The sequence below is a fragment of the Salmo salar genome, chromosome 24, assembly GCF_965601325.2.
Source record: "Salmo salar chromosome 24, fSalSal1, whole genome shotgun sequence".
NCBI lineage: Eukaryota > Metazoa > Chordata > Actinopteri > Salmoniformes > Salmonidae > Salmo > Salmo salar.
Window position 1 is genome coordinate 44,625,424 of NC_138314.1, and position 12,077 is coordinate 44,637,500.

At 46.7% G+C, this 12,077-nt stretch overlaps 1 protein-coding gene across 1 annotated transcript in view; it reads left to right on the plus strand.

The window, feature by feature from the left end:
- LOC106585928 (anthrax toxin receptor 2) overlaps positions 1-12,077 on the plus strand; it is a 121,274-nt gene that overhangs the window by 15,998 nt on the left and 93,199 nt on the right. The window contains exons 7-9 of the mRNA XM_045707090.2: positions 471-531; positions 1,118-1,213; positions 5,195-5,264. Of these exons, the coding sequence (XP_045563046.1) occupies positions 471-531; positions 1,118-1,213; positions 5,195-5,264 (227 nt within the window). The remainder of the gene's footprint in view (positions 1-470; positions 532-1,117; positions 1,214-5,194; positions 5,265-12,077) is intronic.

Below are 12,077 nucleotides of genomic sequence, written 5' to 3' on the forward strand. Positions count from 1 at the left end.
TCTCTCCCACTCTCTCCCTCCTGTAGGTCCCTCTCTCCCCCACATAGCTCCCTCTCTCTCCCCTCTCTCCTCTACTCCTCCCTCCTGTAGGTCCCTCTCTCCCCCACATAGCTCCCTCTCTCTCCCCTCTCTCCCCTACTCCTCCCTCCTGTAGGTCCCTCTCTCCCCCACATAGCTCCCTCTCTCTCCCCTCTCTCCCCTACTCCTCCCTCCTGTAGGTCACTCTCTCCCCCACATAGCTCCCTCTCTCTCCCCTCTCTCCCCTACTCCTCCCTCCCATAGGTCCCTCTCTCTCCTCTCTCTCCCCTACACCTCCCTCCCGTAGGTCCCTCTCTCCTCCACTCATCTTTGTCTCTCCCATTCCTCCTCGTCTATCCCCCCACTCCTCTCCCCCTTGCTCCATCTCTTCCCCAGTCTTCTGAACTCTCTAAAGTCTCGACTAATGTCATCGTATCCATTCCGTTCTGCAGATATTAAAGCAGTCCTGTACAGAGATCCTGACAGTGGAGCCTTCCAGTGTCTGTGTGAACCGTAAGTGTTGTTGTTGTTTGTGGGAATGTGAAGTGTTGCATCGTGGGCACTCCCAGCTCAGGGCCTGTATTTATGTTCCATTGCTGGTCATATAGAGACTGCTGTCCTGTGTTTGTGTGTCCTTAGTGTTGTCTAGTGTGTGTATCCTTAGTGTTGTTCAGTGTGTGTATGTGTGTCTGTCTGTGGGTGTGTGTGTGTGTGTGTCAATGTGTATGTCTGTGTGTGTGTGTGTTTCTGTGTTTGTGTGTGTTTGTTTCTGTGTTTGTGTGTGTCTGCGTGTGTCTGTGTGTGTCTGTGTGTGTCTGTGTCTGTTTGTGTGTGTCTGTGTGTGTTTGTTTGTGTGTTAGTGTGTTTGTTTGTGTGTTAGTGTGTGTGTGTGTGTGTGTGTGTGTCTGTGTGTGAGTGTGTGTTTGTTTGTGTGTTAGTGTGTGTGTGTGTGTGTGTGTGTGTGTGTGTGTGTGTGTGTGTGTGTGTGTGTGTGTGTGTGTGTGTGTGTGTGTGTGTGTGTGTGTGTGTGTGTGTGTGTGTGTGTGTGTGTGTTTCGTCCCAACTCCCAACTATCTCCTCTATTTTGTTTACATAACAGAGTCGTTTGACATCGTGCTTCGAGGGAACGGCTTCTCTGTGGGAAGAGGCAACGACGGGGTCGTCTGTAGCTTCATGGTGGGCCAGCAGATCTACAGTAAGTAAACACACACACACACACACAAACCATATGGTACCTACTGTATTGCCATCTAGAAGAGAAACACAAGCAGGATGTAGCGGTGTGGTTGTGGCTGTGTATCTGGGTGATGTCTTTTCCTGTTGGGAATATGCAGTCTGTTCTGTCAACAAATAGACTTCTCAGGAAGGGAACTACATTGGAAGGGAACTACATTGGAAGGGAACTACATTGGAAGGGAACTACATTGGAAGGGAACTACATTGGAAGGGAACTACATTGGAAGGGAACTACATTGGAAGGGAACTACATTGGAAGGGAACTACATTGGAAGGGAACTACATTGGAAGGGAACTACATTGGAAGGGAACTACATTGGAAGGGAACTACATTGGAAGGGAACTACATTGGAAGGGAACTACATTGGAAGGGAACTACATTGGAAGGGAACTACATTGGAAGGGAACTACATTGGAAGGGAACTACATTGGAAGGGAACTACATTGGAAGGGAACTACATTGGAAGGGAACTACATTGGAAGGGAACTACATTGGAAGGGAACTACATTGGAAGGGAACTACATTGGAAGGGAACTACATTGGAAGGGAACTACATTGGAAGGGAACTACATTGGAAGGGAACTACATTGGAAGGGAACTACATTGGAAGGGAACTACATTGGAAGGGAACTACATTGGAAGGGAACTACATTGGAAGGGAACTACATTGGAAGGGAACTACATTGGAAGGGAACTACATTGGAAGGGAACTACATTGGAAGGGAACTACATTGGAAGGGAACTACATTGGAAGGGAACTACATTGGAAGGGAACTCTCTCTCCAAAGTTATTTCTGATTCTTCAGCTGTGGATTAAAATAGCTTGCAGTTATTTTCTTCTAGAATGATCTTTATCTAAAACAGGAGAATTACTGTTCACACTTCTTCCTGTTGTGCCTTTACACACACACACACACACACACACACACACACACACACACACACACACACACACACACACACACACACACACACACACACACACACACACACACAAACACACATCTCTCTCATTCCAGAGTGATGTGCCTAGCAGGCCTGTCCTGTCTGTGCCAGTGGTTGTGACATGGCTACTGACTGACTAGCAGGTTGTCCACAATGTGATTCCACTCAAAGACAAGATGCCTTCACGTGTTTTATATCTGCACACAAAGCATTCCCCTGGACAGGGACGCTTGGCAGGTGTCAGTCAGTAGAGAATATTTAGTCTGTCAGCAAACCTAATCTAGATGGCTGCTACTGTTCCTAATCTAGATGGCTGCTACTGTTCCTAATCTAGATGGCTACTACTGTTCCTAATCAAGATGGCTGGTACTGTTCCTAATCTAGATGGCTGCTACTGTTCCTAATCTAGATGGCTGCTACTGTTCCTAATCTAGATGGCTGCTACTGTTCCTAATCTAGATGGCTGCTACTGTTCCTAATCTAGATGGCTGCTACTGTTCCTAATCTAGATGGCTGTTACTCTTCCTAATCTAGATGGCTGCTACTGTTCCTAATCTAGATGGCTGCTACTCCTCCTAATCTAGATGGCTGCTACTGTTCCTAATCTAGATGGCTGCTACTGTTCCTAATCTAGATGGCTTGCTACTGTTCTAATCTAGATGGCTGCTACTGTTCCTAATCTAGATGGCCCGCTACTCTCCTAATCTAGATGGCTGCTACTGTTCCTAATCTAGATGGCTGGTACTCCTCCTAATCTAGATGGCTGCTACTGTTCCTAATCTAGATGGCTGGTACTCTAGATGGCTGCTACTGTTCCTAATCTAGATGGCTGCTACTGTTCCTAATCTAGATGGCTGCTACTGTTCCTAATCTAGATGGCCGCTACTCCTCCTAATCTAGATGGCTGCTACTGTTCCTAATCTAGATGGCTGGTACTCCTCCTAATCTAGATGGCTGCTACTGTTCCTAATTACTGTTCCTAATCTAGATGGCTGCTACTGTTCCTAATCTAGATGGCTGCTACTGTTCCTAATCTAGATGGCTGCTACTGTTCCTAATCTAGATGGCTGCTACTGTTCCTAATCTAGATGGCTGCTACTGTTCCTAATCTAGATGGCTGCTACTCCTCCTAATCTAGATGGCTGCTACTCCTCCTAATCTAGATGGCTGCTACTGTTCCTAATCTAGATGGCTGCTACTGTTCCTAATCTAGATGGCTGCTACTGTTCCTAATCTAGATGGCTGCTACTCCTCCTAATCTAGATGGCTGCTACTCCTCCTAATCTAGATGGCTGCTACTGTTCCTAATCTAGATGGCTGCTACTGTTCCTAATCTAGATGGCTGCTACTCCTCCTAATCTAGATGGCTGCTACTGTTCCTAATCTAGATGGCTGCTACTGTTCCTAATCTAGATGGCTGCTACTGTTCCTAATCTAGATGGCTGCTACTGTTCCTAATCTAGATGGCTGCTACTGTTCCTAATCTAGATGGCTGCTACTGTTCCTAATCTAGATGGCTGCTACTGTTCCTAATCTAGATGGCTGCTACTGTTCCTAATCTAGATGGCTGCTACTCCTCCTAATCTAGATGGCTGCTACTCCTCCTAATCTAGATGGCTGCTACTGTTCCTAATCTAGATGGCTGCTACTGTTCCTAATCTAGATGGCTGCTACTGTTCCTAATCTAGATGGCTGCTACTCCTCCTAATCTAGATGGCTGCTACTCCTCCTAATCTACATGGCTGCTACTGTTCCTAATCTAGATGGCTGCTACTCCTCCTAATCTAGATGGCCGCTACTGTTCCTAATCTAGATGGCGCTACTGTTCCTAATCTAGATGGCTGCTACTCCTCCGAATCTAGATGGCTGCTACTGTTCCTAATCTAGATGGCTGTACTCCTCCTTTTCCTTCTCCCCTTCTCCCTCTCTCTCTGCCCCTCTACCTCTAATAATTCCCCTCTTTACCCCCCTCTCCTCTCCTCTTCCCCTCTCTACCCCTCTCTATCCCTCTCATCTCCTCTCTACCCCTCTCTCCTCTTCCCCTCTCTACCCCTCTCATGTCCTTTCTACCCCTCTCCGCCTCTCTCATTCCTTCTCTATCCCTCTCATCTCTACCCCTCTCTACCCCTCTCTCCTCTCCTCTTCTCCCTCTCTACCGCTCACTTCTGTCCACATCTTCCTCGCTCTCTGCCCTCTACCTCTATCACTTCTCCTCTTTACTCCTCTCTCCTCTCCTCTACCCCTCTCTTTCCCTCTCTCCTCTCTACTCCTCTCTTTCCTGCTCTACTCCTCTCTCCTTTCCTCTACCCCTCTCTTTCCCTCTCTCCTCTCATTTTCCCCTCTCTTTCCCTCTCTCCTCTCTATTCCTCTCTTTCCCGCTCTACTCCTCTCTCCTCTCCTCTACCCCTCTCTTTTCCCTCTCTCCTCTCTATTCCTCCCTTTCCCGCTCTACTCCTCTCTCCTTTCCTCTACCCCTCTCTTTCCCTCTCTCCTCTACTCCTCTCTTTCCTGCTCTACTCCTCTCTCCTTTCCTCTATCCCTCTCTTTCCCTCTCTCCTCTCATTTTCCCCTCTCTTTCCCTCTCTCCTCTCTATTCCTCTCTTTCCCGCTCTACTCCTCTCTCCTCTCCTCTACCCCTCTCTTTTCCCTCTCTCCTCTCTATTCCTCCCTTTCCCGCTCTACTCCTCTCTCCTTTCCTCTACCCCTCTCTTTCCCTCTCTCCTCTACTCCTCTCTTTCCTGCTCTACTCCTCTCTCCTTTCCTCTATCCCTCTCTTTCCCTCTCTCCTCTCATTTTCCCCTTTCATCCCATTTTTTCCCCGATGACAAATGTCTGCCATTTATACATCTTTAGAAATGTGGCCTGTGTTTGTGTGTGTGTGTGTGTGTGTGTGTGTGTGTGTCTGTCTGTCTGTCTGTCTGTCTGTCTGTCTCTGTCTCTGTCTCTGTCTCTGTGAGGTAGTGTACAGGGGGCTCATTCAATTCTCTTTTCCAGATAGGAAGCCAAGCATTGTGCAGAACGATTATCTCCTGTGTCCTGCGCCGGTGCTGTATGAAGTCGGACAGTAAGTAGTCAATGGGAAGGTGGTTCTATAAAGTGTGTGTGTATTTTGACCCATAATCTGACCAAAAACAGGCAGCCACAACAGAGTTTATATATAGCATAGGCTGTTCCTCTCTCATGTCATAGGTTTAATCCTCAGCAGCAACCCCTGATATTGATGTTCTCTTTAATTCAAATCTTTAAAAAAAAGTATGATTACAATAGCAGTTGGAAAACGATTTGGTCCTGAATGTATCGCAAGAATCAAACTCAGGAAGATTATTTGCGTTCGATAAGATTGATAGATCTTATAGCGAGTTGATCTTCTCACAATCCAGACAGGTAACACCATCTCCAATCATCCACTCAGATTATAATCCAGACTGCTGGTGATAACATGCTTCGCACCATTGTCCTGTGGTATTCAAGTTTCAATGTAGATGTAACCTTAATTATAGAGTACACTGGACCAGGGGCCGTATTCACAAAGTGTCAGAGACGGAGTGCTAATCTCAGATCAGTTTTGCCTTTTCGATCGTTTTTAAAAAATTTAACTAGGCAAGTCAGTTAGGAACAAATTCTTATTTACAGTAACGACCTAGGAACAGCGGGTTAACTTAATATTCTAACTTAACAGCGGGTTCAGGGGCCTAACGACAGATTTTTACCTTGTCAGCTCGGGGGATTCAATCGAACAACCTTTCGGTTACTAGTCCAACACTCTAACCACTAGGCTACCTGCCACGATGACTAGGAGGGATCGTAGATCAGCATTCCTACTCTGAGACTCTTTGTGAACACCTGACAGAACCTGAGCTGCTCCTGCTCCTGTTATCTGAAGAGTCTTGCTTAATTAACCGTTGGCATGGCCACGGTGACCCATTAAGTAGTTAGACCTGCTAGACCTGGTACAGCGGGCTGGGGTGGGCCGTGGTAGTGGTTAAACACATCTGGTTAGGGGGCTTTAAAGGGATATGCGACAGATGCAGCAATTCACTTCTCCACACTCTCCCCATTTAAATAATTCACCATGCTACTGTGACAATCCCAACCCCCCCCCCCCCCCCCATCCCCCACCTGCATCATGGAACGTCTGAAAGTTCTGTCTCCGACTCCGTCCATCTGTTTGCCTCCGCTTCGTCAGAAGGACCGATGTCACTGTTGAGTCGAAGCTAGCCGGGGGGTTAGAACGATAGCAGGGGGGAGGGAAAAGCCGGTAAACAGTTGAAGAATGACTATAGAGAATAGATCTCTTTGTGTTCTCTGGTTTGGTCTACAGCGTGGCTTTGTGTTATGTATGTACTGTAAGAGCATTGGCATGTTTCAGGCCTGGAACGAGGGCATCTGTCCTTCCACCATATAACCCCAGCTCCAGCTGTTAAATTGAGCCAGGGTTATGTCTGTATAGATGGGAGATGAGAGGGTTGAGTTGAGGTTATGTCTGTATAGATGGGAGATGAGAGGGTTGAGTTGAGGTTATGTCTGTATAGATGGGAGATGAGAGGGTTGAGTTGAGGTTATGTCTGTATAGATGGGAGATGAGAGGGTTGAGTTGAGGTTATGTCTGTATAGATGGGAGATGAGAGGGTTGAGTTGAGGTTATGTCTGTATAGATGGGAGATGAGAGGGTTGAGTTGAGGTTATGTCTGTATAGATGGGAGATGAGAGGGTTGAGTTGAGGTTATGTCCGTATAGATGGGAGATGAGAGGGTTGAGTTGAGGTTATGTCTGTATAGATGGGAGATGAGAGGGTTGAGTTGAGGTTATGTCTGTATAGATGGGAGATGAGAGGGTTGAGTTGAGGTTATGTCTGTATAGATGGGAGATGAGAGGGGGAATGTAATGCTAGAGGTAGAATGAGCAGGTGATCATTCAGGGATCACTCTAAGACTCTGTAAAGACTGACACACTTTCCCAGGGAAGACATGGCTGACATGGCTGACATGGCTGACCTGGCTGACATGGCTGACATGGCTGACAAGGCTGACATGGCTGACATAATGGCTGACCTGACTGACAAGGCTGACCTGGCTGACCTGGCTGACATGGCTGACATGGCTGACCTGGCTGACATAATGGCTGACCTGACTGACAAGGCTGACCTGACTGACAAGGCTGACCTGGCTGACATGGCTGACCTGGCTGACCTGGCTGACATGGCTGACCTGGCTGACCTGGCTGACATGGCTGACCTGGCTGACATGGCTGACCTGGCTGACCTGGCTGACATGGCTGACAAGGCTGACCTGGCTGACAAGGCTGACATGGCTGACCTGGCTGACATAATGGCTGACCTGACTGACAAGGCTGACCTGGCTGACCTGGCTGACATAATGGCTGACCTCTCCTTTTGTTACAGGAGATCTCTAAACTGGAATGTAGAGAAAGACCTGGGGGTTCAACTAGTATTTGAAATCATTATTTTTCTGGGCTTGATTTAGCTTGCCTGTCTTAATGGACCAATAAGAATAGTCCCAAAATGGTAAACCCTGCCCATTTGGCACTCCAGGCAGGCTAAAGTAAACACTCAAAGTATTTGAAAGATTTCAAGTAGTATTTGAACCCAGGTCTGGTCATTGGAGATCTCTGAACTGGGACGTGGAAACTTCTCTTTCCCTCCCACTCTAGTGGTCTCCTTGTCTAGCGGCTTCTTGTCAGAGTGCCTCATCGTTCGACGTGACGCTAAGCGCTAGTGATGCGATACAGCTGGACCAGCTGACACCGGAGCCACTAATGGATTTCCAACTTTTTCCTTCAAGTTCGGGGAAATTTAGGAGGGTGAATTATTCAGGGTTAAACATATTGCGAGGAGGCCTGTCCCTAAGTTGTGGAAACGTTCACTCTGCAGAAGGACGTGATGCAGATACAGCCCCTCCTAAATGTGTTCCACAACAATAGTAAAAGTCACAGACACAGCCTCTCCTTAATCAAATCAAATTGTATTAGTCACATGCGCCGAATACAACAGGTGTAGACCTTACAGTGAAATGCTGAATACAACAGGTGTAGTAGACCTTACAGTGAAATGCTGAATACAACAGGTGTAGTAGACCTCACAGTGAAATGCTGAATACAACAGGTGTAGACCTTACAGTGAAATGCCGAATACAACAGGTGTAGTAGACCTCACAGTGAAATGCTGAATACAACAGGTGTAATAGACCTCACAGTGAAATGCTGAATACAACAGGTGTAGTAGACCTTACAGTGAAATGCTGAATACAACAGGTGTAGTAGACCTTACAGTGAAATGCTGAATACAACAGGTGTAGTAGACCTTACAGTGAAATGCTGAATACAACAGGTGTAGACCTTACAGTGAAATGCTGAATACAACAGGTGTAGACCTTACAGTGAAATGCTGAATACAACAGGTGTAGTAGACCTTACAGTGAAATGCTGAATACAACAGGTGTAGTAGACCTTACAGTGAAATGCTGAATACAACAGGTGTAGTAGACCTTACAGTGAAATGCTGAATACAACAGGTGTAGACCTTACAGTGAAATGCTGAATACAACAGGTGTAGACCTTACAGTGAAATGCTGAATACAACAGGTGTAGTAGACCTTACAGTGAAATGCTGAATACAACAGGTGTAGTAGACCTTACAGTGAAATGCTGAATACAACAGGTGTAGTAGACCTCACAGTGAAATGCTGAATACAACAGGTGTAATAGACCTCACAGTGAAATGCTGAATACAACAGGTGTAGAACTTACAGTGAAATGCTGAATACAACAGGTGTAGTAGACCTTACAGTGAAATGCTGAATACAACAGGTGTAGACCTTACAGTGAAATGCTTACTTACGAGCCCCTTAACAAACAATGCCGTTTCAAAAAATACAGATAAGAATAAGGAATAAAAGTAACAAGTAATTAAAGAGCAGCAGTAAAATAACAATAGCGAGACTATATACAGGGGGTACCGATACAGAGTCAATGTGCGGGGGCACCGGTTAGTTGAGGTAGTATGTACATGTACATTGAAGTGACTACGCATATCTGATAACAACAGAGAGTAGCAGGTGAGTAAAAGAGAGGGAGAGAGGGGTGGGGGGAAAACAATGCAAATAGTCTGGGTAGCCATTTGATTAGGTGTTCAGGGGACTTATGGCTTGGGGATAGAAGCTGTTTAGAAGCCTCTTGGACCTAGACTTGGCGCTCCGGTACCGCTTGCCGTGTGGTAGCAGAGAGAACAGTCTATGACTGGGGTGGCTGTAGTCTTTGACAATCTTTAGGGCCTTCCTCTGACACCGCCTGGTATAGAGGTCCTGGATGGCAGGAAGCTTGGCCCCAGTGATGTAATGGGCCGTACGCACTACCTTCTGTAGTGCCTTGCGGTCGGAGGCTGAGCAGTTACCATACCAGGCAGTGATGCATCCAGTCAGGATGATCTCGATGGTGCAGCTGTAGAACCTTTTGAGGATCTGAGGACCCATGCCAAATCTTTTCAGTCTCCTGAGAGGGAATAATATATTCCACAATACCAGTAAAAGCCAAGTCACAGACACAGCCCCTCCTTAACGTATTCCACAATACCAGTCAACGCCAAGTGGACAGAAACAAAATCATGTGGCGTACTCATTTTTAAATGGACATAAATCATTTAGTTATTCACCCTTTTTCGTGATATCCAATTGGTAGTTACAGTCTTGTCCCATCGCTGCAACTCCCGTACGGACTCGGGAGAGGCGAAGGTCGAGAGTCGTGCGTCCTCCGAAACACGACCCTGCCAAGCTTCTTGACACAACGCTCGCTTAACCCGGAAGCCAACCGCACCAATGTGTCAGAGGAAAAACTGTGCAACTGGCGACCGAATTCAGCGTGCATGCGCCCGGCCCTACACAAGGAATCACTAGAGCGCGGATGGGACAAGGACATCCCAGCCGACCAAACCCGCCCCTAACCCGGACGACGCTGGGCCAATTGGGTTTCCAGGTTGCGGCCGACTTTGACACAGCCTGAGCTCGAACTCAGGTCTCTAGTGACGACTCACTGCGATGCCTTAGACCGCTGCGCCACTCAGGAGGCTGGTATTAACGCTTTACAGTCGTGGGAATAGGCCTATATGGATAGGGTCAAATGTAAATGTTTTTTTTTTTTACAGACGAAATGTGAAAAGCATATGCGTAACCATGATAGCAATTGAAAGGGAACAGTTTGGAGATAATGGGGAAATTATTAGACCAAAGGTGAGGACATACTGTAACAGTTCACCTGATACAAGACTGAATTTAATTCACAATAAACAAACATAGTCTCATTCTGTTCACAACTACCCAGGATATGACACCATGTCATCTTGTAACTGTACATCTAACATAGTGATCATAAATGGTGACACTGTTTTAGTACATGAGTTTTATGATATGGAAATGTGAAGCGCACATTTGGACTGGGTGTTTGGCTTGCTTGTGTCACACCCTGGATTGATCTTGGCTTCCTTGTGTCACACCCTGGGTTGATCTTGGCTTGCTTGTGTCACACCCTGGGTTGATCTTGGCTTGCTTGTGTCACACCCTGGGTTGATCTTGGCTTGCTTGTGTCACACCCTGGGTTGATCTTGGCTTGCTTGTGTCACACCCTGGGTTGATCTTGGCTTGCTTGTGTCACACCCTGGGTTGATCTTGGCTTGCTTGTGTCACATTTATTATAATCCTCAACGTCTCATCTTTCAAAATAGATAGTCCTCATAATTAACAGCATTTCCCTCAATCAGACAACAAAAACAGAGCAAAAGTTGAGTAATTAGCGATAGGGATGGGGACCAATTCTTGTCGCGTGAGGTGCTCAAGTTCAGAACGTCTGTCAGTCAAAACCCATACAGAGCAGTGAAGCACAGAGCCTGAGCTCTGACCTCATCTATAGCATGTTACTGTACAGCCACTGAGCTCTGACCTCATCTATAGCATGTTACTGTACAGCCACTGACCTCTGACCTCATCTATAGCATGTTACTGTACAGCCACTGACCTCATCTATAGCGTGTTACTGTACAGCCACTGAGCTCTGATGTCATCTATAGCATGTTACTGTACAGCCACTGAGCTCTGACCTCATCTATAGCGTGTTACTGTACAGCCACTGAGCTCTGACCTCATCTATAGCATGTTACTGTACAGCCACTGAGCTCTGATGTCATCTATAGCATGTTACTGTACAGCCACTGAGCTCTGACCTCATCTATAGCATGTTACTGTACAGCCACTGACCTCATCTATAGCGTGTTACTGTACAGCCACTGAGCTCTGATGTCATCTATAGCATGTTACTGTACAGCCACTGAGCTCTGACCTCATCTATAGCGTGTTACTGTACAGCCACTGACCTCTGACCTCATCTATAGCATGTTACTGTACAGCCACTGAGCTCTGACCTCATCTATAGCGTGTTACTGTACAGCCACTGTCCTCTGACCTCATCTATAGCATGTTACTGTACAGCCACTGACCTCTGACCTCATCTATAGGATGTTACTGTACAGCCACTGACCTCTGATGTCACCTATAGCATGTTACTGTACAGCCACTGACCTCTGACCTCATGTATAGCATGTTACTGTACAGCCACTGAGCTCTGACCTCATCTATAGCATGTTACTGTACAGCCACTGACCTCTGACCTCATGTATAGCATGTTACTGTACAGCCACTGAGCTCTGACCTCATCTATAGCATGTTACTGTACAGCCACTGACCTCTGACCTCATCTATAGCATGTTACTGTACAGCCACTGAGCTCTGACCTCATCTATAGCATGTTACTGTACAGCCACTGAGCTCTGACCTCATCTATAGCGTGTTACTGTACAGCCACTGACCTCTGACCT